The 26,638-nt window shown below is 35.3% G+C and overlaps 1 protein-coding gene across 5 annotated transcripts in view; it reads left to right on the forward strand.

The window, feature by feature from the left end:
- Positions 1-19,277, forward strand: part of JAK2 (Janus kinase 2) — a 155,847-nt gene extending 136,570 nt beyond the window's left edge. For 2 of the 5 annotated variants that reach the window (XM_031654210.1, XM_031654211.1), the window contains exons 22-24: positions 7,950-8,067; positions 17,563-17,676; positions 17,918-19,277. In XM_031654210.1, the coding sequence (XP_031510070.1) occupies positions 7,950-8,067; positions 17,563-17,676; positions 17,918-18,025 (340 nt within the window). In that variant the 3' untranslated portion in view covers positions 18,026-19,277. Of the gene's footprint in view, positions 1-1,442; positions 1,773-7,949; positions 8,068-17,562; positions 17,677-17,917 lie in introns of those variants that run through there. The other 3 variants (XM_021927509.2, XM_031654214.1, XM_031654213.1) reach the window with 2 other exon arrangements.
- Positions 19,278-26,638: the final 7,361 nt, after the last annotated feature.

Below are 26,638 nucleotides of genomic sequence, written 5' to 3' on the forward strand. Positions count from 1 at the left end.
CTACATAGTAAAAGAAACTATGATCAGAGTGAAGAGGCTACCTACAGAATGGGAGAAAATTTTTGCAATCTATCCATCTGACAAAGGGCTAATACCCAGAATCTACAAAGAACTTAAACAAATTTACAAGAAAAAAACAACCCCATCAAAAAATGGGTGAAGGATATGAACAGACACTTCTCAAAAGAAGACATTTATGTGGCCAACAAACATATGAAAAAAAGCTCATCATCACTGGTCATCAAAGGAATGCAAATCAAAACCACAATGAGTTACCATATCATGTCAGTTAGAATGGTGATCATTAAACAGGAAACAACAGATGCTCGAGAGGATGTGGAAAAATAGGAATGCTTTTACATTGTTGATGGGAGTGTAAATTAGTTCAACCATTGTGGAAGATAGTGTGGCAATTCCTCAAGGATCAAGAGTTAGAAATACCATTTGACCCAGCAATTCCATTACTGGGTATATACCCAAAGGATTATAAATCATTCTACTATAAAGATACATGCATATGTATGTTTATTGTGGCACTACTCACAATAGCAAAGACTTGGAACCAACCCAAATGCCTATCAATGATAGACTGGATAAAGAAAATTGTGGCACATATACACCATGGAATACTATACAGCCATAAAAAAGGATGAGTTCTTGTCCTTTGCAGGGACATGGATGATGCTGGAAACCATCATTCTCAGCAAACTAACACAGGAACAGAAAACCATACACCTCTTGTTCTCATAAGTGGGAGTTGAACAGTGAGAACACATGGACACAGGGAGGGGAATATCACACACCGGGGCCTGTCCAGGGGTGGGGGTCTAGGGGAGGGATAGCATTAAGAGAAATACCTAATGTACTTGATGGGTTGATGGGTGCAGCAAACCACCATGGCATGTGTATACCTATGTTAACAAACCTGCACATTCTGCACATGTATCCCAGAACTTAAAGTATAATATTTTTTTTTTAAAAAAAAACACTGAACATGTATTGTAGGCTTACATTGGGCTCAATGTATTTTATGGATAATCTCATTTAATCCTCATAACAACCCTTGGAGAACATGTATGATTATTATCTCTATTTTAAGCATGGAGAACTGAATAGCTTACCCAAGGTGGCATGACTAGTAAGTCATTGGACTGGGATTCAAACCCAAAAAGTCTGATCCCAGAGTTCATGCTTGTAAGCCTTCCTAACCATGATAATGCTTTAATCTGGCATTAATTGTTCTCTAATTTGTGTAGGTTTGAGATTTTTCATAATATTAAAAATACTTCTGGAGGAATGTCCTCATAATCATTAGAACTGCCTTCATCTAATTATTTTTAGGGTATGAGTGAAACTAAAAAGTAAGACTCATCTAAAAATAATCATCTCTTTTGGCCATATCTCCAGTGATACATGAATTTAATTCTTTTTATTGTTTTCAGAATGAAAAATTAAAGAGGTTAAAATTAGCTGGCAATCAAGAAATATTTGTATATGAAGATCCAGAGATTTGGGTATACTTAATGAATACAAGCGAATACATATTAAGACTCTACTGTGCTCCAAATACTATACAGGGAGCTAGGGATATGAAGAGAGGATTTGCATCAGAAAAGGACTGTCCCTTAGTTGGAAGGCTGAACTAAAAAGAAAAGTTTGATGTGATAGGCAAATTCAACTGACAGGTCCACTACCCATAGCCCCTTCCCTTTAAGAGCTCATAATTAGGAAAAATCAAATGTATAATCAAATCATTGCAATGTATTGTGTAAGTACAATAATTAAGGTAATGGGAAAACATAACAGTACAAGTAATTCAGCTGAAGGTTTATGTAAGATAACTAAGATGACGTTTCAATGATTGGTTGAGTTGGCCTCTCCCTCATGAATGGGATTAAGGCCCTTATAAGAGGCTTCATGCAGCATTTGGCCCCTCTTGACCTCTACTTTCGTCCATGTGAGGACACGGCGTTCCTCTCCTCTGAAAGATGCGGCAACAAGGCTCCCCTTGGAAGCAGAGAGCAGCCCTCACCACACACCTGAACCTGCCAGCACCTTTATCATGGACTCCCAACCTCCAGAAGTGTGAGAAATAAATTTGTTTATAAATTATCCATTGTCAGGTACTCTGTTATAGCAGTGTACATGGACTACCACAAACCCAGTACACCACGTTAATGAGTTCAGACGTTCTTTAGTAGACAGTGTGTAAGGTGGGAAATTAGAGGCTTTATCCAGTGGAATAACATGGTGAGATTCACATTTTAGAAAGATAGCTCTACTTTTATTATAGAACAGCAGTTCTGAAAGTGTGGGGACCTCTGGGACTCCCTTTTAGGATGTCTGTGAAGTAAAAAGTATTTTCATAATAATGGATGTTATTTGCTCTTTTCACTCATTTTTTCATAAGTATAGTCTTCCAGAGGCAACAAGATATGTTTTCTATTTAACCAAACATTAAAGAAACTTGCAAAAAAATAAAACAATGTGACTCTTATCAAAGTTTATTTTAGAAATAGTTATTTTTCATAAAATACATTATTTATGTTAACAGGTAATGGTTTTTAGATAAATTAATAAACACATATTTTATTAGCTTTAATATTTAATATGGTAAATACTGGTAGATATAACTCACAGAAACAAAAGTTTTTTGGCAACCTCAGTAATTTTTAAGAGTGTACAGGGAAGCCTGAGATCAAAAGCTTTGAGAACTACCGACGTAGAGGGGACATTGTATTAAGGAGAGGCTAATAGTAGAGAAACAGCTAATTAGACAGATTTTACAAGGATCTAGGTCATTGGTTTTCAAACCTTTTAAGTATATATACTCACTAAAAGAATTTTGAAAAACCACATCCTCATACATTTTTAAATTGATAGCTAATTTTTTTTAAGTTTAAGTAGTTATAATGTATTTTAAATATTGACATTTAAATAGCAGCTATGTCAATCTTTTAAATGTGTCCAACTGAATCTAAATGGTGCTCGCAGTGAGCCGAGACCTTGCCACTGCACTCTAGCCTGGGCGATAGAGCAAGACTCCATCTCAAAATAAATTGTGCATCAATTTGATACCCACTTATCACCCACTTAAAAATATATATGAACAGACTTTTTTTTCTTTTTTTTTTTTTTTTTTTTTTTTTTTTTACAAACTTTGTATCATTCCTTTTTCTCTTTAAAATTGTATTTCCATTTCCCTTCTCATTCCAAATTTTGCATAATGTGTTACATTTTGTATTTGGATAATCTTATGATCACCTATTTTCTTTGTAACCAAAATAGGTATATCAGTTGAAATTAATTAAAAATTTTCCTGTGACCAACAAACTTGTAACTATTCACATTTTTCTTCTGGGTTATCATTGAAGTTACTAGGATACAGTTTTCCAAAGCAATGTAAATAACACATTTGGATAATTGCTTTAAAAATTTTATTGGTGAATAGAGCAATCCCTCCCCTCCAATTGGTTTGTGTATCCTTGGGTGAATATTATTTATTTCTACAATGGGACAAGATTAAGCATAAATTCTGTATTCATTTTGCACTTTACAGATGTCAACACTGAGAAAACTTGTTTGTGTAAATAAGTGGACATGAATGGAAGGAGTTTTGTTATAACAGTATCATTCATTTCTATGACTCCTTCTGAGATATGTAGGAAAAAAGTACAGTAATATACCATTAAAATTATGTTATTTGGCAGTTTCATTCAATCAGATCCATTATTTTTCAATTTTATTAAAAGCAGAGAATTAAAACCACTTGACTTTCAAAAATGAGTTTACTAACCAGTCATCAGGTTCATCTGTTTTCTCAATTTATGAAAAGTGTACCAAAAAGTTTTTAAAATTAATTCCAACTATATGTTACACTTTCACGTGGAGGTATCTTGTTTAAACTAATACATTCAGAAAAGTTTGGAAAAATAGAATATTATTAATACATTATTATTAGCATTTTATGTTTTAAATATATGATTTAAACATAGCAAACCTCTGAGCTACCTCAAAGGTTGAGTAGATTTTGTGAAGAATGTCCTTCATACAACCCATTTGGTAATGCCAGGCATCAAACAAATGACACTTAATTTCTGGCAGGAAAACTCGGACTTCATTTTTCAAGTCACTGACTATATTAATAATATGTGATTTAAAACCTGAGAAACAAATGACAGAACAAATGCATGGAGGTATGTTTATTATGAAGCCAATGAAGCATATCCAGAGCTCCTTCCTTCCAAGGTTCCTTTCTAATTTTACATAGAAAATTATGTACTTTCATGTATAATTTTGTATTATTTGTCATAATGAAAGCCTGAAAAAAAAAGACTTCAAATTATATAAGCTTTGGGACCTGTATCTCTGCCTATACATGTGAAAAAATCATGAGAGCAGTCAGGATAAGCTTAAGATGATACATATCTGGCATAATTAATTTCATATTATGAAAAGATAATTTCTCATTACTTAATTTGCAATAAATAATACAGAGTAAAATATGACTAAGATTATAACTTATGAAGTGTAGGGTATGTGGTAAAAGACATGGTTATTCCTTCAGTAAATGTGTTAGGGGAAGGTAGGAAGTGAATACTGATGTATGACTTTGGGGAATAATTAGAAGCAACTTATATGAAAATCAGAAATAACTTATTTTTCATCATGATCAAAATTTTCCTATGTATTTAATGAAAACAAAAAATATATACTGCTAAAATCAAATCAGGCAATTAGCATATAGTTTTATTTTTATATTTGCAAGTAGAATAAATATTGTATACAATGCAATGAAGTTCATTAAATTTTGTGTAAATATTTTGGAATATGAGTTGATAAAATAGATTTTAGCTAACTTAGTGAATAATAAACACTGTCTTAGTGCTTTTATGCTGCTATAACAGAATACCTGACAATGGATAATTTATAAAGAACAGAAATTTATTTCTCACACTTCTAGAGGTTAGGAGTCCATGAAAAAGGTGCTGGCAGGTTCAGGCGTCTGGTGAGAGCTGCTCTCTGCTTTCCAAGATTGAGCCTTGCTGCTGCATCCTTCAGAGAGGAGGAACGCCACGTCCTCACATGGACAAAAGTGGAAGGGCAAGAGGGGCCAAATGCTGCATGAAGCCTCTCAAAAGGGCCTTCATCTTATTCATGAGGGAGAAGCCCTCATGGCCTAATCATCTCTTAAAGGCCCCACCTGTTAATACCATCACATTGACACCCTGAATTTTGGAGGAGACACATAGCAAACACTAAATCTGAAGTCTGAAAGAACTCACATAATTTTTATTCACAGGATTTGGCCCATCATATCATTTTTTTAAAAACTCAATTTCATTTAAAAGAAACTTTGTTATCTATATTGTTTTTCTTGTTCAAAAATGCTCTTTTGTTTTAAGCTAACAATATGTTATGGCATGTCCTAGGGGTTGATGCTAATAACTAGGGGAAAACAGTGCCTCTGCTTAAATGTTTTAAAAAATTGGTGAAACAGGATTTTGGACTCCTAGAGGATCCTTATACTCTTTTTACTACAGAATTACCCATCGGATGATCTTCGTACATTATTCTTCACCTTGTTTGACGACCTCTGTACTAGTCATGAGATAAGGATGTGACCTAAACTGTAACAATGGGTTAGGAAACTGATTTGAGATATTTCTAAGCTATACTCTAAAGGGACTTGGTGGGTCATTAGACACTGGAGTGAAAGATGAGTCAAAAATAATTAAGATTTTCAGCTTGAGCAGTTAAATAGATTGTGATGCTATTTACTGCATAAGAAACAAAGTAATCAAGTTTTGGAAAGAGGTTGGAATTCTGTTTGCCTATAGATCTTTAATGTGGAAATGTTCTGAAAGTCTGGAGCACTAAAGAAAGTTCAAAGATATGGTTATAAATTTGGGAGACTTTAGTATATAGGTGGATGATACTATCTAAGGGAAAGCTTTTAACCAAGAGAGGAATAAATCTGATGATGAGACCTTGGGAAACCTTCAATTTAGAAGAGGCAGAAAAGAGTAGTGTTGGAAAAGTATAATGGAAAACAAAATCTCCCAACCCAGGAAACCTTTCCACAAAGATAGAAGAGAAGGAAAACAATTTTATGATTGAGTAAGCATTAGAGCAGGATGTGATGTGTATCACAAGTAGTCCCCTAAGAGATTGCAAAGACAGAAGGAAATCTTACCCTTTTATATAGCCAACCTGATATAACAATCCCTTTCATTGAAGTTCTTAGGATAAACATTAACTAGTCCTCAAGTAAGACTTGACAGCACTATTTGTCGCATACGTAGTTTATTCTAAATTCACTTGCTAATTGGAGTGACTTTGCTAATTGGTTTTATATAAAGGTAAAAAAACACTTTTCATATCTTCATGACAGGAGATAGTTTTGCAGCTTGGAAGGAGGGTCCTGCTGAAGTGAGGCTTCTACGCTCCCACAGAAACTGGGATTAAGGGCACTATCTTCCTTGATGACTGTATTCCCAAGAGATGGTTACAGGTTCTTGAGAAAGACATTCATGGGTCATTCATGCCATAAAGCTGGCAAGAGGCTTTGAAGCAAGAGATTTTTAAAAGATTTACATACATTTCAAAAAGATAAAGAATTTACAAGTTTTCTGAATGCTCTAAGAACAAAGAAGGAAGAGTCTTTCTTCTTATTTTCAACAGGGGGAATTAATTTTGTTTCTTTTTAAATTTGTATTTACCCTTACATAAGTGATAGAACAGACAGAAAAAAACAGCTGTGGAAATGTGCGGGAAATTACAATGAGTGCTATATGAAAACCAGAGGAAAAGCGTATTTTACAAGGAGTGAGGGAATAGTGCTGTCTTCAAGAACATTACTTTCCCCTTGTCGGATAAAATTAACATACATTTGATACTAACATAACTAGATATGTAAAATTTGTAAAGACTAAATATAAAAAGAATATAGCATTAGGGTGTTTAATTATGTAGTGTGGACTGCCAGTACTATAGGAAACCTATGGCCTGAGGGCAATAAGACCTGGAGTAGGCAGGGAAGGATTTGTGGAAATAAGGAAACTTAAATAGTATTTTGAAGGAGAGATTAAACCTGTGTAATTCACATTTTTAATCTCATCAGTCCAAAACACATCTCTGTAGCTGTGTCTATAATAAAGATAAACTTAGCAATGGAACCATGATACTCCCAGTCCACTGGGCCAAAACTTTCCCTTGGATAGTGTTAATGCTTGAGTGAACAATGGCACCATTTCTGTGACTTTTCACTTTCTGTATTCCTTCTCATAGTCACCCCCTCTTCTGATTAACAGGTTTTTTCTTTTACAGCTTTAAGTCTTGCCTTGGAACCATTTTTTTTTTTTTTTTCTGCAGGATATTTATATGGATTCATTTAAACCTTAACTTGCAAAGGGCAGCTTATTTTCACTTCTTAGAAGGTACCCTGTAGTTAACCTTGGTGCTGTCTATAGAGACAAAAATAAATTTCTTTGGATTTTAGTTATCTTTCTATGTCAGAGGTTCCCAAGACCACCCCCAGGTTGACGATTTGCTAGGAAGACTCACAGGACTCAGCATATATCCATATTCATGGTTATGATTCATTATAGGAAAATAACACAAAGCAAAATTAGGCACTCTCTGCCTGGCACATACTAAACTTACAGACTCCCAGAAGAAAAGTAGGTGTTAGTATAAACCGTATTATTTGCACAAATAATCTAGGCATAGTGAGTCACTCTTATTCAGGGAATTGTGGAATCCCTCCTGAAATCTAAGCTCACAGGTGCCAGGCAAAAAGGCCCTTTTAATCATAGAAGCCTCAGGCCTGCTGTGATAACTCTTTTCTCTACACTTTTTAAAAATTTATTTATACAATGATTTGCTGGTAAAATCAAGAGTCCACATATCAAGTTAACTGTCTTTTAAGTGTTCTTCATATATTACAGGTATGCTCCAGAATCACTGACAGAGAGCAAGTTTTCTGTGGCCTCAGATGTTTGGAGCTTTGGAGTGGTTCTGTATGAACTTTTCACATACATTGAGAAGAGTAAAAGTCCACCAGCGGTCAGTGTGCTTTTTATTTACTTTCAGTTTTTTGTTTGTTCGTTTGATTTTTATAAATTATGGGGTACAATTACAATTTTGCTACATGCATACATTGCATAGTGGTGAACTCAGAGCTTTTAGGGTATCCACCACCTTAATAACATACATTGTACCCTTAAATAATTTCTCAGCATCTACCCCACCAATGGCTCACCCTTCCAAGTCTCCATTGTCTGTCATTCCACATTCTACGTCCATGTGTATACATTATATAGCTCCCACTTATAAGTGAGAACATGTGGTATTTGTCTTTCTATGGCTGATTTGTTTCACTTAAGATAATTACCTCCATCCATGTTGCTACCAAAGACATAATTTCATTTGTTTTTATGGCGGAGTAGTAGTCCATTGGGTATGTATACCACATCTTCTTTATCCAGTCATCTATTGATGGACACTTAGGTTGATTCCATGTCTTTGCTTTTGTGAAGAATGCTGCAATAAACATACAGGTGGAGGTATCTTTTTGATACAGTGATTTCTTTTCCTTCAGGTAGATACCCCATAGTGGAAATGCTGGATCAAATGGTAGTTCTACTTTTAGGTCTCTGAGGAATCTTTGTTTTCCATAGAGGTTGTACAAATGTACATTCCCAGCAACAGTGTATAAGAGTTCCCTTTTCTCCACACCCTTGCCAACATCTGTTATTTTCTCTCTCTTTTTTTTTCTTCCCATTCTGACTGGAGTAAGACATATCTCACTGTGGTAATTTTTTTCTCTTTTTTTTTTTGTCATTCTGACTGGAATAAGGCATATCTCATTGTAATTTTAATTTGCATTTCTCTGGTGATTAGTGATTAGCATTTTTTCATATGCCTCTTGTCCTTTTGGGTGTCTTCTTTTGAAAAATGTCTACTGGTCTCCTTTGTCCAGTTTTTAACATGATTACTAGGGGGTTTTGGTTGAATTCCTTGAGTTCCTTATAAATTCTGAATGGTAGTTCCTTATCAGATACAAAATTTGCAAATATTTTCTCCTATTCTGCAGGTTTTCTGTTCATTCTGTTGATTATTTATTTTGCTATGCTGAAATTTTTTAGTTAGATAAAGTCTCATTTGTCTGTTTTTGGTTTTGTTGCCTACGCTTTTGAGGTCTTTGCCATTCTTTGTTTATACCCATTTCCATAAAAGTTTTCCCTAGGTTTTTTTTTCTAGTATTTTTATAGTTTCAGATCTTACATTTAAGTCTATAATCGATCTTGAGTTAATTTTTGTATATGGTGATAAATATGGGTCCAGTTTCATTCTTTGGCATATGGCAATCCAATTTACCAGCACCATTTATTGAAAAGGGTGTCCTTTCCCATACTGCCCAAAGCAATCTGCAGATTCAATGCAGTTCCTGTCAAAATGCCAATATCATTTTTCCACAGAATTAGGAAAAACAATCCTAAAAGTCACATGGAACCAAAAAGAGCCCTAATAGCAAAAGCGATTCTAAGCAAAAAGAACAAAGCTGGAAGCATCACATTACTTGACTTCAAATTATATTATAAGGCTACAGTAACAAAAGCATCATGGTACTCATATAAAAAACAAACACATAAACCAATGGAACATAATAGAGAACCCAGAAATAAAGCCACATATTTATAGCCAATTGATCTTTGACAAAATCGACAAGAACATACATTGAATTTTTTTTTTAAATTTTTATTTTTTTGTATTTTTGTAGAGATGGAGTTTCACCATGTTGGCCAGGCTGGTCTTGAACTCCTGACCTCTTGATCCGCAGCCTTGGCCTCCCAAAGTGCTGGGATTACAGGCGTGAGTCACCGTGCTCAGCCTAAAACTTTAATTCTATTCACGTTATTTATTTATTTTTTATTATACTTTAAGTTCTAGGGTACATGTGCACAATGTGCAGGTTTGTTACATATGTATACTTGTGCCATGTAGGTGTGCTGCACCCATCAACTCGTCAGCACCTATCAACTCGTCATATACATCAGGTATAACTCCCAATGCCATCCCTCCCCCCTCCCCCCTCCCCATAATAGGCCCCGGTGTGTGATGTTCCCCTTCCAGAGTCCAAGTGATCTCACTGTTCAATTCCCACCTATGAGTGAGAACATGCGGTGTTTGGTTTTCTGTTCTTGTGATAGTTTGCTGAGAATGATGGTTTCCAGCTGCATCCATGTCCCTACAAAGGACACGAACTCATCCTTTTTTATGGCTGCAGAGTATTCCAAGGTATATATGTGCCACATTTTCTTAATCCAGTCTGTCACTGATGGACATTTGGGTTAATTCCATGTGCATGTGTCTTTATAGAAGCATTATTTATAATCCTTTGGGTATATACCCAGTAAAGGGATCTCTGGGTCATATGGTATTTCTAGTTCTAGATCCTTGAGGAATCGCCATACTGTTTTCCACAATGGTTAAACCAGTTTACAATCCCACCAACAGTGTAAAAGTGTTCCTGTTTCTCCATATCCTCTCCAGCACCTGTTGTTTCCTGACTTTTTAATGATTGCCATTCTAACTGGTGTGAGATGGTATCTCATTGTGGTTTTGATTTGCATTTCTCTGATGGACAGTGATGATGAGCATTTTTTTATGTACCTGTTGGCTGTATACATGTCTTCTTTTGAGAAATGTCTGTTCATATCCTTTGCCCACTTTTTGATGGAGTTGTTTTTTTCTTGTAAATTTGTTTGAGTTCTTTGTAGATTCTGGATATTAGCCTTTTGTCAGATGAGTAGATTGCAAAAATGTTCTCCCATTCTGTAGGTTGCCTGTTCACTCTGATGGTAGTTTCTTTTGCTGTGCAGAAGCTCTTTAGTTTAATTAGATCCCATTTGTCAATTTTGGCTTTTGTTGCCGTTGCTTTTGGTGTTTTAGACATGAAGTCCTTGCCCATGCCTATGTCCTGAATGATATTACCTAGGTTTTCTTCTAGGGTTTTTATGGTTTTAGGTCTAACATTTAAGTCTCTAATCCATCTTGAATTAATTTTCGTATAAGGAGTAAGGAAAGGATCCAGTTTCAGCTTTCTGCTTATGGCTAGCCAATTTTCCCAGCACCATTTATTAAATAGGGAATCCTTTCCCCATTTCTTGTTTTTGTCAGGTGTGTTAAAGATCAGATAGCTGTAGATGTGTGGTATTATTTCTGAGGGCTCTCTTCTGTTCCATTGGACTATATCTCTGTTTTGGTACCAGTACCATGCTGTTTTGGTTACTGTAGCCTTGTAGTATAGTTTGAAGTCAGGTAGTGTGATGCCTCCAGCTTTGTTCTTTTGACTTAGGATTGTCTTGGCAATGCGGGATCTTTTCTGGTTCCATATGAACTTTAAAGCAGTTTTTTCCAATTCTGTGAAGAAACTCATTGGTAGCTTGATGCGAGTGGCATTGAATCTATAAATTACCTTAGGCAGTATGGCCATTTTCACGATATTGATTCTTCCTATCCATGAGCATGGTATGTTCTTCCATTTGTTTGTGTCCTCTTTGATTTCACTGAGCAGTGGTTTGTAGTTCTCCTTGAAGAGGTCCTTTACATCCCTTGTAAGTTGGATTCCTAGGTATTTTATTCTCTTTGAAGCAATTGTGAATGGAAGTTCATTCCTGATTTGCCTCTCTGTTTGCCTGTTACTGGTGTATAAGAATGCTTGTGATGTTTGCACATTAATTTTGTATCCTGAGACTTTGCTGAAGTTGCTCATCAGCTTAAAGAGATTTTGGGCTGAGACAATGGGGTTTTCTAAATATACAATCATGTCATCTGCAAACAGGGACAATTTGACTTCTTCTTTTCCTAACTGAATACCCTTGATTTCTTTCTCTTGCCTGATTGCCCTAGCCAGAACTTCCAACACTATTTTGAATGGGAGTGGTGAGAGAGGGCATCCCTGTCTTGTGCCAGTTTTCAAAGGGAATGCTTCCAGTTTTTGCCCACTCAGTATGATATTGGCTGTGAGTCTGTCATAAATAGCTCTTATTATTTTGAGATACGTTCCATCAATACCGAATTTATTGAGCGTTTTTAGCATGAAGGGCTGTTGAATTTTGTCAAAGGCTTTTTCTGCATCTATTGAGATAATCATGTGGTTTTTGTCTTTGGTTCTGTTTATATGCTGGATTACGTTTATTGATTTGCGTATGGTGAACCAGCCTTGCATCCCAGGGATGAAGCCCACTTGATCATGGTGGATAAGCTTTTTGATGTGCTGCTGTATTCGGTTTGCCAGTATTTTTATTGAGGATTTTTGCATCGATGTTCATCAGGGATATTGGTCTAAAATTCTCTTTTTTTTGTTGTGTCTCTGCTAGGCTTTGGTATCAGGATGATGTTGGCCTCATAAAATGAGTTAGGGAGGATTCCCTCTTTTTCTATTGATTGGAATAGTTTCAGAAGGAATGGTACCAGCTCCTCCTTGTACCTCCAGTAGAATTCGGCTGTGAATCCGTCTGGTCCTGGACTTTTTTTGGTTGGTAGGCTATTAATTATTGCCTCAATTTCAGAGCCTGCTATTGGTCTATTCAGGGATTCAACTTCTTCCTGGTTTAGTCTTGGGAGAGTGTAAGTGTCCAGGAATTTATCCATTTCTTCTAGGTTTTCTAGTTTATTTGCGTAGAGGAGTTTATAGTATTCTCTGATAGTAGTTTGTATTTCTGTGGGGTCAGTGGTGATATCCCCTTTATCATTTTTAATTGCGTCGATTTGATTCTTCTCTTTTCTTCTTTATTAGTCTTGCTAGCGGTCTATCAATTTTGTTGACCTTTTCAAAAAACCAACTCCTGGAATCATTGATTTTTTGGAGGGTTTTTTGTGTCTCTATCTCCTTCAGTTCTGCTCTGATCTTAGTTATTTCTTGCCTTCTGCTAGCTTTTGAATGTGTTTGCTCTTGCTTCTCTAGTTCTTTTAATTGTGATGTTAGGGTGTCAGTTTTAGATCTTTCCTGCTTCCTCTTGTGGGCATGTAGTGCTATAAATTTCCCTCTACACACTGTTTTAAATGTGTCCCAGAGATTCTGGCATGTTGTATCTTTGTTCTCATTGGTATCAAAGAACATCTTTATTTTTGCCTTCATTTCGTTATGTACCCAGTAGTCATTCAGGAGCAGGTTGTTCAGTTTCCATGTAGTTGAGTGGTTTTGATTGAGTTTCTTAGTCCTGAGTTCTAGTTTGATTGCAATGTGGTCTGAGAGACAGTTTGTTATAATTTGTGTTCGTTTACTGAGGAGTGCTTTACTTCCAACTATGTGGTCAATTTTGGAATAAGTGTGATGTGGTGCTGAGAAGAATGTATATTCTGTTGATTTGGGGTGGAGAGTTCTGTAGATGTCCATTAGGTCTACTTGGTGGAGAGTTGAGTTCAGTTCCTGGATATCCTTGTTAACTTTCTGTCTCATTGATCTGTCTAATGTTGACAGTGGGGTGTTCAAGTGTCCCATTGTTATTGTATGGGAGTCTAAGTCTCTTTGTAAGTCTCTAAGGACATGCTTTATGAATCTGGGTGCTCCTGTATTGGGCACATATATATTTAGGGTAGTTATCTCTTCTTGTTGAATTGATCCCTTTACCATTATGTAATGGCCTTCTTTTTCTCTTTTGATCTTTGATGGTTTAAAGTCTGTTTTATCAGAGACTAGGATTGCAACCCCTGCTTTTTTTGTTCTCCATTTGCTTGGTAGATCTTCCTCCATCCCTTTATGTTGAGCCTATGTGTGTCTCTGCATGTGAGTCTCCTGAATACAGCAAACTGATGGGTCTTGACTCTTTATCCAATTTGCCAGTCTATGTCTTTCAATTGGACCATTTGGTCCATTTACATTTAAGGTTAATATTGTTATGTGTGATCTTGATCCTGTCATTGTGATATTAGCTGGTTATTTTGCTCATTAGTTGATGCAGTTTCTTCCTAGCATCGATGGTCTTTACATTTTGGCATGTTTTTGCAATGGCTGGTACTGGTTGTTCCTTTCCATGTTTAGTGCTTCCTTCAGGGTCTCTTGTAGGGCAGGCCTGGTGGTGACAAAATCTCTAAGCATTTGCTTGTCTGTAAAGGATTTTATTTCTCCTTCACTTATGAAACTTAGTTTGGCTGGATATGAAATTCTGGGTTGAAAATTCTTTTCTTTAAGAATGTTGAATATCGGCCCCCACTGTCTCCTGGCTTATAGAGTTTCTGCCGAGAGATCTGCTGTTAGTCTGATGGGCTTCCCTTTGTGGGTCACCTGACCTTTCTCTCTGGCTGCCCTTAACATTTTTTCCTTCATTTCAGCTTTGGTGAATCTGACAATTATGTGTCTTGGGGTTGCTCTTCTCAAGGAATATCTTTGTGGCGTTCTTTGTATTTCCTCAATTTGAATGTTGGCCTGCCTTACTAGCTTGGAGAAGTTCTCCTGGATGATATCCTGAAGAGTGTTTTCCAACTTGGTTCCATTTTCCCCCTCACTTTCAGGCACACCAATCACACATAGATTTGGTCTTTTCACATAATCCCATACTTCTTGGAGGCTTTGTTAATTTCTTTTTCCTTTTTTTTCTCTAGACTTCTCTTCTCGTTTCATTTCCTTCATTTGATCTTCAATCATTGATACTCTTTCTTCCAGTTGATCGAGTCGGTTAGTGAAGCTTGTGCATTTGTCACGTATTTCCCGTGTTATGGTTTTTATCTCTCTCAGTTCGTTTATGGCCTTCTCTGCATTGATTATTCTAGTTATCCATTCTTCCATTCTTTTTTCAAGATTTTTAGTTTCTTTGCACTAGTTACGTAGTTCCTCCTTTAGCTCTGCGAAATTTGATCCACAGAAGCCTTCTCTCAACTCGTTGAAGTCATTCTCCGTCCAGCTTTGATCAGTTGCTGGCGATGAGCTGCGTTCCTTTGGAGGGGGAGATGCGCTCTGATTTTTTGAATATCCAGCTTTTCTGCCCTGCTTTTCCCCCATCTTTGTGGTTTTATCTGCCTTTGGTCTTTGATGCTGGTGACATACTGATGGAGTTTTGGTGTGGGTGTCCTTTCTGTTTGTTAGTTTTCTTTCTAACAGTCAGGACCCTCAGCTGTACAGCTGTTGGAGATTGCTTGAGGTCCACTCCAGACCCTGTTTGCCTGGGTATCAGCAGCAGAGGCTGCAGAAGATAGAATATTGCTGAACAGCGAGTGCTGCTGTCTGATTCTTGCTCTGGAATCTTCATCTCAGGGGTGTACCCAGCCGTGTGAGGTGTTAGGTGTCGGTCTACACCTCAGTGGAAAATGCAGAAATTACCCATCTTCTGTGTCGCTCATGCTGGGAGCTGGAGGCTGGAGCTGTTCCTATTCGGCCATTTTCTGATCTGTCCTTGGATGAAAATTTTTCTTCTAAATTGCAGAGTAGAGAGGAAACTGGTTCTCTTTTATGGTTCACACTATTTATTCTGCTTTAATAGAATTTGTGGCCACTTCAAATTTGATGCTGGTTCTTTATTTTTCTGATTCACTTTTAGTTAGCTGTGTGATCTTGAGCAGGCTACTCAATCCCTCTGTGCCTCGGTTTCTTCATCTCAAAAGATATCTTGGTATGGGATAGAATGCCAACTAGAGCCACATTAGAAACAAACAAGTATGTCCATGCCACGAAGCCCGCGCTCTGCGTGGCAGCCCTGGAGACAGCCAAGCCCCCGCCTCCGCCCCCTGCCCAGCTCTGGCCGCCAGCCCCTGCGCGCAGATGCTGCGGTTTCCTAGACAGCCACATTGAAGTTTTTTAACATAAGAAAGGATTTATCCAAAGAACAGTAAGCCTAGGACTTATTTTAGAGCTCTTATTGCTTATTTTTAAGGCAATATCCAACAAAATAACCCCAAACTTATTCACAAAGTAGCTTGAATTTTTTAAAAAGGGAGTATTGGGAAACTTAGTATAGTCTCTTAATATTATTTTTATTAAATCCAGTTAGCTCGTTCATTGTAGGAATTATTGCATAAGTTAAAATAAACCTTCCAAAGTAATTTTTCTCTTGGTCATCATAGAATTTTTTTAATATGGAAAAAATAAAAATCATCTCTAATGCAATTTCTCAGAGAAGACCACCTTAATACTGTAGTATGTTATCTTTCAGGCTTCTTTTTGTTTTGTGTATAAAAGTATATACAAAAAAGTATATGAAACTTTTATAACTTTTATAAAAGTTCACTTTTATATATAAATATATATTATTTTATAAAATTAAGGTCATACTGTGCAGTTTGCTCTCCTGCTGTTTCATGAAGTATTACAGCATGGATAAATTTACTATATTAGGAAAATATACTGCAAATGTGTTTTCTAATTGCTGAGTAGCATTCCATCATAAGGCTATATGTGTCTGAACAATCATTTTCCATTCTTCAGTCTTTTAAGTAACATTTTAGTGAACATAGTGAATATCCTCATGCATATTTATATTTATCTCTGATAAGTATCTTAGAATAAAAATAAAAGTTATGAACTATTTTAAAGGTTTTAATTCCAAAATGCTTTCTAGAAAAGCTGTGCCAGATTATATCTCAACAGCAATGCATAGGGATATACATTTCATCATTTGCCAGTATTGGTCATTATATTTTTATGTACTTTTGCCAAGTTGATAGGGGAGAGGTTATATATATTTTAATTTCCATTTCTTTTATTAATGTGATTGACTATATATTTGTTGGGTGTTTAGGGCGCGTATGTATATATGTGAAGTATGTCTTCTGTGATTTGCCTATCTTTTTTTATATATATATATATATTTTTTTTTTTTTACCAATTTATAAGAGCTCTCTATATTGAAAATAAGTAAATGATTAAGGTTTTTTTTTTTTGAGACAGAGTCTTGCTCTGCCTTGAGCTGGAAGTGCAGTGGCAGGATCTGGGCTCACTGGCTCCGCCCTCAGGTTCGCCATTTCTCCTGTCTCAACCTCCCAAGTAGCTGGGACTACAGGCATCCATCACCTAGCCACTTCAAAAGTTTTTTGTATTTTTTAGTAGAGATGAGGTTTCCCCGTGTTAGCCAGGATGGTCTTGATCTCTGACCTGCGTGATCCGCCCTTCTCGGCCTCCCAAAGTGCTGGGATTACAGGCTTGAGCCACCGCGCCCAGCCTTTCGATTTTAATTTTATAAACTTTGACATATGAAAGTTTTCTGTTGCATTTATACTTATTTATTCATTTTTTCTTATATTGTTTTATATTCAAGTTTTTATTTCAATTGACATGTAATATAAAAATGTGAGTTTTTTTTTTTTTTTTTTTTTTTTGAGATGGAGTCTGGCTCTGTCGCCCAGGCTGGAGTGCAGTGGCCGGATCTATGGAAATGGAAATTATAGAAGTTCCATATTTAACAGCCTTATGTTTTTGATCCTAAAAGTAGCCTCTTTTGAAAAGGTTTGAAAACATACAAAAGCACACATATACTAAATTTTTCCCATTGACTGGAGGAAATTGAGAAATAATTTTGCTACAAATTAAATGTACAAAAAATATTGAAAATGGGTTTGTTTTAGGAATTTATGCGTATGATTGGCAATGATAAACAAGGACAGATGATCGTGTTCCATTTGATAGAACTTTTGAAGAATAATGGAAGATTACCAAGACCAGATGGATGCCCAGATGAGGTAACATTTTTTTTTTTTTAATCCATGGTAATCATGCATTTTATTTTACTTTTTACTCAAAGACTTCAGTTCACTTTCTGAAATTTAATTTGCGGAGCTTCCAGATAAACAGCATAATCAGATGACTGTGGAACAAGGCATAGTTATGACATGTACCCTGTATTGAAAATTAATGTCTTCCACCAATTAAAAGATGGTCCTTAGTGTTCCTTGTAATTTGGGTTTATTTTCTCCTTTACAGATTTATATGATCATGACAGAATGCTGGAACAATAATGTAAATCTACGCCCCTCCTTTAGAGATCTAGCTCTTCGAGTGGATCAAATAAGGGATAACATGGCTGGATGAAAGAAATGTCCTTCATTCTGAGAACAAAGTATATTTATAGAACAAAGTTTTCTATTTCACATTGCTGTGGACTATTATTACATATATCATTATTATATAAATCATGATGCTAGCCAGCAAAGATGTGAAAATATCTGCTCAAAACTTTCAAAGTTTAGTAAGTTTTTCTTCATGAGGTCACCAGTAAAAGACATTAATGAGAATTCCTTAGCAAGGAGTTTTGTAAGAAGTTTCTTAAACATTGTCAGTTAACATCACTCATGTCTGGCAAAAGAAAAAAAAAGACTTTTTCAACTCAGCTTTTTGAGATGTGAAAAAATTATTATGTAAATTTTGCGATGTTAAAGATGCACAGAATATGTATGTATAGTTTTTACCACAGTGGATGTATAATACCTTGGCATCTTGTGTGATGTTTTATACACATGAGGGCTGGTGTTCATTAATACTGTTTTCTAATTTTTCCATAGTTTATCTATAACTACTTCACTATACAAACAAATTAGATGTTCAGATAATTGAATAAGTACCTTTGTGTCCTTGTTCATTTATATCACTGGCCAGCATTATAAGCAGGTGTATACTTTTAGCTTGTGTACTGTAAATATTTTTCAAGTAAAGGGAACAAATGTCTAGTTTTATTTGTATAGGAAATTTCCCTGACCCTAAAGAATACATTTTGAAATGAAACAAGCTTACAAAGATATAATCTATTTTCTTATGGTTTCCCTTGTATCTATTTGTGGTGAATGTGTTTTTTAAATGGAACTATCTCCAAATTTTTCTAAGACTACTGTGAACAGTTTTCTTTTAAAATGTTGAGATTAAGAATGCGAGGAACATTGTCATCCTTTGAGCTGCTGACTGCCAATAAGATTCTTCAATCATGCTCATGAATTAAATTTAAGCATAAGCCATAAAATAGATTGTTTTTAAAATGGATAGCACATTAAGAAGTGTAGCAGGTTAAGAATTTTTTCCTAAAGATTGTATATTTGAGGGGTTTCAGAACTTTGCGTTGCAGTCATAGAAGAGATTTATTTCCTTTTTAGAGGGAAAATGAGGTAAGTGAAAAAGTATGCTTGTTAATTTTATTCAAGAATGCCAGTAGAAAATTCATAATGTGTATCTTTAAGAAAAATGAGAGCATACATCTTTCCAATTAAGTATAAGGGGTTGTTCGTTGTTGTCATTTGTTATATTGCTACTCCACTTTAGACACCATACCTAAAATAAAATATGGTGGGTTTTTCGTGTGTGTGTGGGTTATTTATACAAAACTTAAAATACTTGCTATTTTGATTAAAAAGAAAATAGTTTCTTACTTTATTTTTAGTGGCATGTTCTACTTTTTTAAAACTTGTACTGAAGACTTCTCATTTTGGGTTGAAGGGAAGGAAAAGGAAGAAATGTTTTTTACATTCATTATACTTAAAGCATTTTAATAGTTCTGGATGCAGAAATAATCTAAAATGACAGTGAATTAGGTTTTAAAAAAGATTTTAGATTTTTTTGAAAATTTAATTTTTATTTAATTTGTAAAGACTCCTGAAGGATTTGTATATGCAACACAGTTAAGAGATTTTCCATTTTACTACCTTGCAAGTGAAAAATAGCCTATCATATAATATGCTTGATTCCAGATTTTCATACTAAAGTACATACTTAAAAGTAAGTTCTTCTCAAGGATCTCTAACATTCTGTTTTTTAAAACAAGATATGAACTAACTTTTCTTAAAGTTTTTTAAAAATGCTTCATCTTTTAGTTTTATATAAAGAATCCCACATGTACATTCTTGTTTTTAAAATGGGATGACTACCTTATTATAAAATTCCAAGTTTCCAAGAGACTTCTTTTCATTGAGGCTTCGTAAAGTTTTCCATTTTGATTCTGACTACACATAAAAATAAGCTAACCCTGTAGCTATTAAGTTGGTTTTGTACAAGAAACAGGTAAGTAATTATCGTAGCAGTTAATGCCAAAATATTTTTTCACATTAATATTCTTCAGAAACAAGGGTAAAGGTATTCTTAGAATTATGTAATTCTGTAACTTTACAGTATATTAAGTTATATAATCTTTATATAAATGATTTTCTTTTTCCATGGGTACTTGCTTGGAAAATAGTCACGTTTTCATGCTATTTATACATGCTGCCAGTAACATTGTAATTTGCTGTGAAAGAGCATTCTTTTAACCTAAGACTGCTACTTTACAGTCAAGTGTAATTTTTATTACAACTATAACTTCTAGTATTTGAATTTTATTTAAACAGCTAGAAAATAGTTAGAAAATACCTACAGTTCTATATCTGTAGAGCCAATCTCCATGGTGGGTGTGGCATTATGTGCTCAATTTATTGAGACTATGTTAATTTCTTTACCATGTTCCCCCTAAATTGAAATAGTGATGTAGTAAATATTCAGAAGTGATTTTCTTTTGCATTTTTACCTAATCAAGGAAACGGGCCACACACATTGGTTTAGGGATGTTATGATAGTTTACCTTCCAGTTTTTAAGAAATGCTTCCTACAACTGCTATCAACCACTGTACTGTCTTTAATGAACATTGTTGTATCCCACCCTAATTCTTGTATTCAAATTATTTCTCATGAAAGTTTCTCTAATATTTCTAATGAAAGTTTCTCTAATTTTGGGGAATAATTTACTAAGAATCAGTTTGCTGTATATTAGAATAAATAATAACAGTAAGTCAGCAGGATTATCCAAACAAAAGACTAGGTTTTATGAGATAAGCTTGATTAATTAAGAAAAAAATAAAGTATGAATATCAGAAATACTGTGTGTTTACTCTCAGATTTTAGCTGGTTGGATTTAATATCAAGATAACTAGCTGCTAAATGTTTCATAATTCTGACAGTGATATTAGATTTCAAAATGACACCAAGAGAACGGAAAAACTACATTAGTCAAATCCATGTACGTATGTCATATAGCCTTTAACTTTTTAATCAGATTCTTAGTAAAATGCACATTATATGCCTAAATATTAAAATATTTACTTTTATAATCTTACCTTTTATTTTACTATAATATAAATAAAATTCTTCTTAGGTTAAAAAATTAATTCCAATTGTGTTTATGCCAGATGGCATTGCTTAGTTGCTGCAGGCTCTCAATACATTTCATTCTTTTTTATACTCTTTCACATTTTTAAGGAAAAGCCTTATCTCCAACTGAAACAACAGTCTTACTAATATGGTTTTAAAAGTTGTTAATGGTCATTATCTATTATAAGGCCTTTATTTATATAACAAATTGCTTAACATTTTATTTTGAATATAACTGTAACAGATTTTTAAAATGAGACCTTCAAAAGAGCTCTAAGAGTCCCTGTTCTAGTTATTTGCATTACAAGCTTCTGTGAATGTTTTAATTTTAATACCAGTAGTAGGAAGATAATGGCAGTAGAAGCACGCATATACATGCTATTTATTGAGGTAAAGTCATCTTTGAGCAGTGTGAACAGACAGAAGCATAGCTTTTAGATCTGAATGATTGGTAAATAACAACAAATAGATCAAGGTGGTATGGAAAAATGGTAGAGCAGGCATGTTATAGAGACAACAGGAAGCTAAGAAGGCAAATTATCCATTGCAGATGATAAGATCTTGTCAAACACTAAAAACACAAAGTGTGAAATGGAAAAATCTGTTGATCAGTTATTTATCTTTTCAAGCACAATTGTATACATAGATGAAAATGTTTAGGTGCTTTTCATACACAGATAATTAAATATATGGTATTTAATAATAAAAAAGTTTAAGGTCCTTCAAATACTTGAGGTATGTATTATGGAAACTCAGGGTATGAATATTCTAGGAGCATGTAATATAAGATTGTGAGTTGGAATTTATTTACTGAAATGAAAAACAATGAAGTTAAAGAAATCAAAGATACTAAAGCAAATAGAAAGATAACCTAACAAGGCACTCAATAATGAAAATACTTAGTGGAATACTACTTGAAGTATACATATCATACTTTCTTCCTCTGCTTAATAATTTTGTTGAAGGTTGTTATTACAATGGGCTTTTATTGGCTATCCTAAATTTTAAGTATATTAGAACAAAATTTATTATTATGTCCTTAGTAACATTTAAGACCCCTCATTTTTGATTAGAGAAAAAAAGTTATTTACAGAATCAAAGACTTCATCTTGATTTTTAAGAAAAAATAACTGAATTCTCTAACACCACGAGTTAACAAATTTTTTTTTTTTTTTTTTTTGAGACAGAGTTTTACTCTTGTTGTCCAGGCTGGAGTGCAATGGTGCGATCTCGGCTCACTGCAACCTCCGCCTCCTGGGTTCAAGCAATTCTCCTGCCTCAGCCTCTTGAATAGCTGGGATTACAGGTGCCCGCCACCACGCCTGGCTAATTTTTTGTATTTTTAGTAGAGATGGGGTTTCACCATGTTGGTCAGTCTGGTCTTGAACTCCTGGCCTCAGGTGATCCAACCGCCTCGACCTCCCAAAGTGCCGGGATGACAGGTGTGAGCCACTGCACCCAGCCCAGTTAACAATTTTAATCTGCATAACCAAGGTATATAAGCCATCATGTGCAGGTTGTAGGGAGCCCACAGCTAAATGACAATAATTGGATTGTGTTGATTGTTAGCACTTACTGACTACAGTTAAGAGGCATTTAAAAATTAAAATAGTATTTCCCATAAATTGTCAGAATTTTTTTAAAAGCTGTTATAAATCCTTACTCCTATCAATAATTTTGAAGACAGTGTGAATCTCATGGTACCACTTTTTTACCTTTATTACTTTTATAACAGTGCTTTGCAGTTTGTTGAATAGAAACTCTTGATAATAAGAGTAAAGGTTGTTGACAAACTTGAAACTGAGTTTTACCTTCTTATTGAAGGACTTAGAAAAATGTTGAAGTTGAATCCTAGAACACTGAGCATACCATTATTCCTTAATAAGGCATCATTCATTTTAAAAGTTATTTCAGAGAAAGAAAATTCTAAAAATTGAGACTTTACTATACAGGACAATCCTTTTCTGAAACATAGTTTGGAAATCTGAAATCTAAAGAATGATGAACATTGTGCTAGGAAAAAAGAATTTCAGTTTCTATCATCTAAGATCATTCACATTTAATGGGAATTTTTTTCCAACATCTTCAGTTTCTCTTATTTTAAAACTACTGTCCTAAACGTGGAAGGTGAGAGTATGGACAACACAATCAAATGCCAAAAATACCTTGGTTCTAGTAATTGCCTAGGCCATTCTCTCATAGTTGCTCCAACAACTTAGCTATTTAACAATCAGATTCTTAGTAAAACATTTTTCTCTTTCTTAAAAAAAAAAAGACTATCAATATTGCATACCACTTCAGACTTTTCTACATATGCATTCACCCATCAATACTGACAGTGCAAGCTATGTACAACTTCAGGTTGCATCAGATAACTCATATTAATGGGTATAGTAGTGAAAGTATCATCTCCAAAGTATATTTATAAAGTCCTAAATCTTGTTCAACATATTAAGAATAAAGAAGAGTAGATAAACTAATTATGGATGTAGCAAAGGAATCCTGGATAATCTTACTTGAGGGTGAATCCTGATGGTGTATCCATTTAGAATTCCCTGTTAAACATTCAGACAAAATTAAAAGATTACAACTTTCAGTTCTACTGCAGCTCTGGGAATATGAGCCCTAATCATAGTTTTCAGGGAGCCTAATTTGGTGTGGCCTCAAATAATCTCATCATCCATAAAGATCCCAGAGAAAGGTTATCTTGGACCTGGGGTAGTGAGAGTTGGAATTTCATATATTCTCTGTAGGGCATGATTTTTTCAGCAGACGTGTTATACCTCCAAGAGTGTGAAAATTGATGTTGGAGGATGAAAAAAGTCATATAAAGCACAGAAATACAGTACAAAAACAGATACGCAGTGGTATTAGAGTGTCATGGTAGAGGAAATTAGGGAAAGATGTCTAAAATGTTCCTGGTGGGGAAGTTGGGGGAGGCTAATGCAAAAAAAAAGTTGAGAAACACTACTTTAGAGTGTGCTCATATGGACACAGGTCAAACTAGCACTACCTCAGAAATAACCTCAATATGATAGGGCAGATATGACAGTGTCAGAAAAGCTAAGAGTACTTGATCTTTAAATAAATACTTAAAATAATGTTACTGAGCCAAAAAAAATAGTTTACATGTAATCTTTTTAAAAAGTTACCTAATTTCACTCATACAGGAAAGCTCTGGCTGGCATCTAGTGCGTGCCCCTCTGGGATGAAGCTTCCAGAGGAAGGAACAGGCAGCAATCTTTGCTATTCTGCAGCCTCTGCTGGTGATACCCAGGCAAACAGCGCTGGAGTGGACCTCCAGCAAAATCCAGCAGACCTGCAGCACAGGGGCCTGACTGTTAGAAGGAATACTAACAAACAGAAAGGAACAGTATCAACATCAACAAAAAGGATGTCCACTCAGAGACCCCACCCAAAGGTCACCAACATGAACCAAAGGTAGATAAATCCACGAAGATGGGGAGAAACCAGCACTAAAAGGCTAAAAATTCCAAAAGCCAGAATGCCTCTTTTCTCCAAAGGATCAAAACTCCTCGCTAGCAAGGGAACAAAACTGGACAGAGAATGAGGTTGATGAATTGACAGAAGTAGGCTTCAGAAGGTGGGTAATAACAAACTCCTCTAAGCTAAAGGAGCATGTTCTAACCCAATGCAAGGAAGCTAAGAACATTGAAAAAAGGTTAGACAAATTGCTAATTACAATAACCAGTTTAGAGAAGAACATGAATGACATAATGGAGCTGAAAAAAACAGCACAAGAACTTTGTGAAGCATACACTGCCAAATCAGGCAGAAGAAAGGATACCAGGTATTGCAGATCACTTTACTGAAGTAAAGTGAGAAGACAAGATTAGAGAAAAAAGAGTGAAAAGAAATGAACAAAGCCACCAAGAAATATGGGACTATGTGAAAAGACCAAATCTATGTTTGGTGTACCTGAAAGTTGACAGGGAGAATGGAACCAAGTTGGAAAACACTCTTCAGGATATTATCCAGGAGAACTTCCCCAACCTAGCAAGACAGGCCAACATTCAAATTCAGGAAATACAGAGAACATCACAAAGATACTCCTCGAGAAGAGCAACCCCAAGACACATAATTGTCAGATTCACCAAGGTTGAAATGAAGGAAAAAATGTTAAGGGCAGCCAGAGAGAAAGGTCGGGTTACCCACAAAGGGAAGCCCATCAGACTAACAGCAGATCTCTCTGCAGAAATCCTACAAGCCAGAAGAGAGTGGGGGCCGATATTCAACATTCTTAAAAGAATTTTCAACCCAGAATTTCATATCCAGTCAAACAAAGCTTCATAAGTGAAGGAGAAATAAAATCCTTTACAAACAAGTAAATGTTGAAAGATTTTGTCACCATCGTGACTGCCTTACAAGAGCTACTAAAGGAAGCACTAAACATGGAAGGAATAACCGGTACCAGCCACTGCAAAAACATACCAAATTGTAAAGACCATCGACACTGTGAAGAAACTGCATCAACTAATGGGCAAAATAATCAGCTAACATCATAATGACAGGATCAAATTCACACATAACAATATTAACCTTAAATGTCAATGGGCTAAATGCCTCAATTAAAAGACACACACTGGCAAATTGCATAAGTGAAGAACCATCAGTGTGCTGTATTCAGGAGACCCATCTCACATGCAAAGACAAATATAGGCTCAAAATAAAGGAATGGAGGAATATTTACCAAGCAAATGGAAAGCAAGAAAAATCAGGGGTTGCAATCCTAGTCTCTGATAAAACAGACTTTAAACCAACAAAGATCAAAAGAGACAAACAAGGGCACTATATAATGGTAAAGGGAATCAATGCAACAAGAAGAGCTAACTATCCTAAATATATATGTACCCAATACAGGAGCACCCAGATTCATAAAACAAGTTCTTAGAGATGTACAAAGAGACTTACACTCCCACATAATAACAGTGGGAGACTTTAACACCCCACTGTCAATATTAAACAGATCAATGAGACATAAAATTAATATCCAGGACTTGAATTCAGCTCTGGACCAAGCAGACCTAATAGACATCTACAGAGCTCTGCACCACATAAATGGAAGTAAAACACTCCTCAGCAAATGCAAAAGAACAGAAATCAAAACAGTCTGTCAGACCAGAGTGCAATCAAATTAGAACTCAGGATTAAGAAACTCACTCAAAACCACACAACTACATGGAAACTGAGCAACCTGCTCCTGAATGACTACTGGGTACAAAACAAAATGAAGGCAGAAATAAAGATGTTCTTTGAAACCAATGAGAACAAAGAAACAATGTACCAGAATCTCTGGAACACATTTAAAGCAGTGTGTAGAGGGAAATTTATAGCACTAAATGCCCACAAGAGAAAGCAGGAAAGAGCTAACATTGACACCCTAACATCACAATTGAAAGAACTAGAGAAGCAAGAGCAAACAAATTAAAAAGCTAGCAGAAGATGAGAAATAACTAAGATCAGAGCAGAACTGAAGGAGACAGAGGCACAAAAAACCTTTCAAAAAAATCAATGAATCCA

The sequence above is a fragment of the Papio anubis genome, chromosome 13 (assembly GCF_008728515.1).
Source record: "Papio anubis isolate 15944 chromosome 13, Panubis1.0, whole genome shotgun sequence".
NCBI lineage: Eukaryota > Metazoa > Chordata > Mammalia > Primates > Cercopithecidae > Papio > Papio anubis.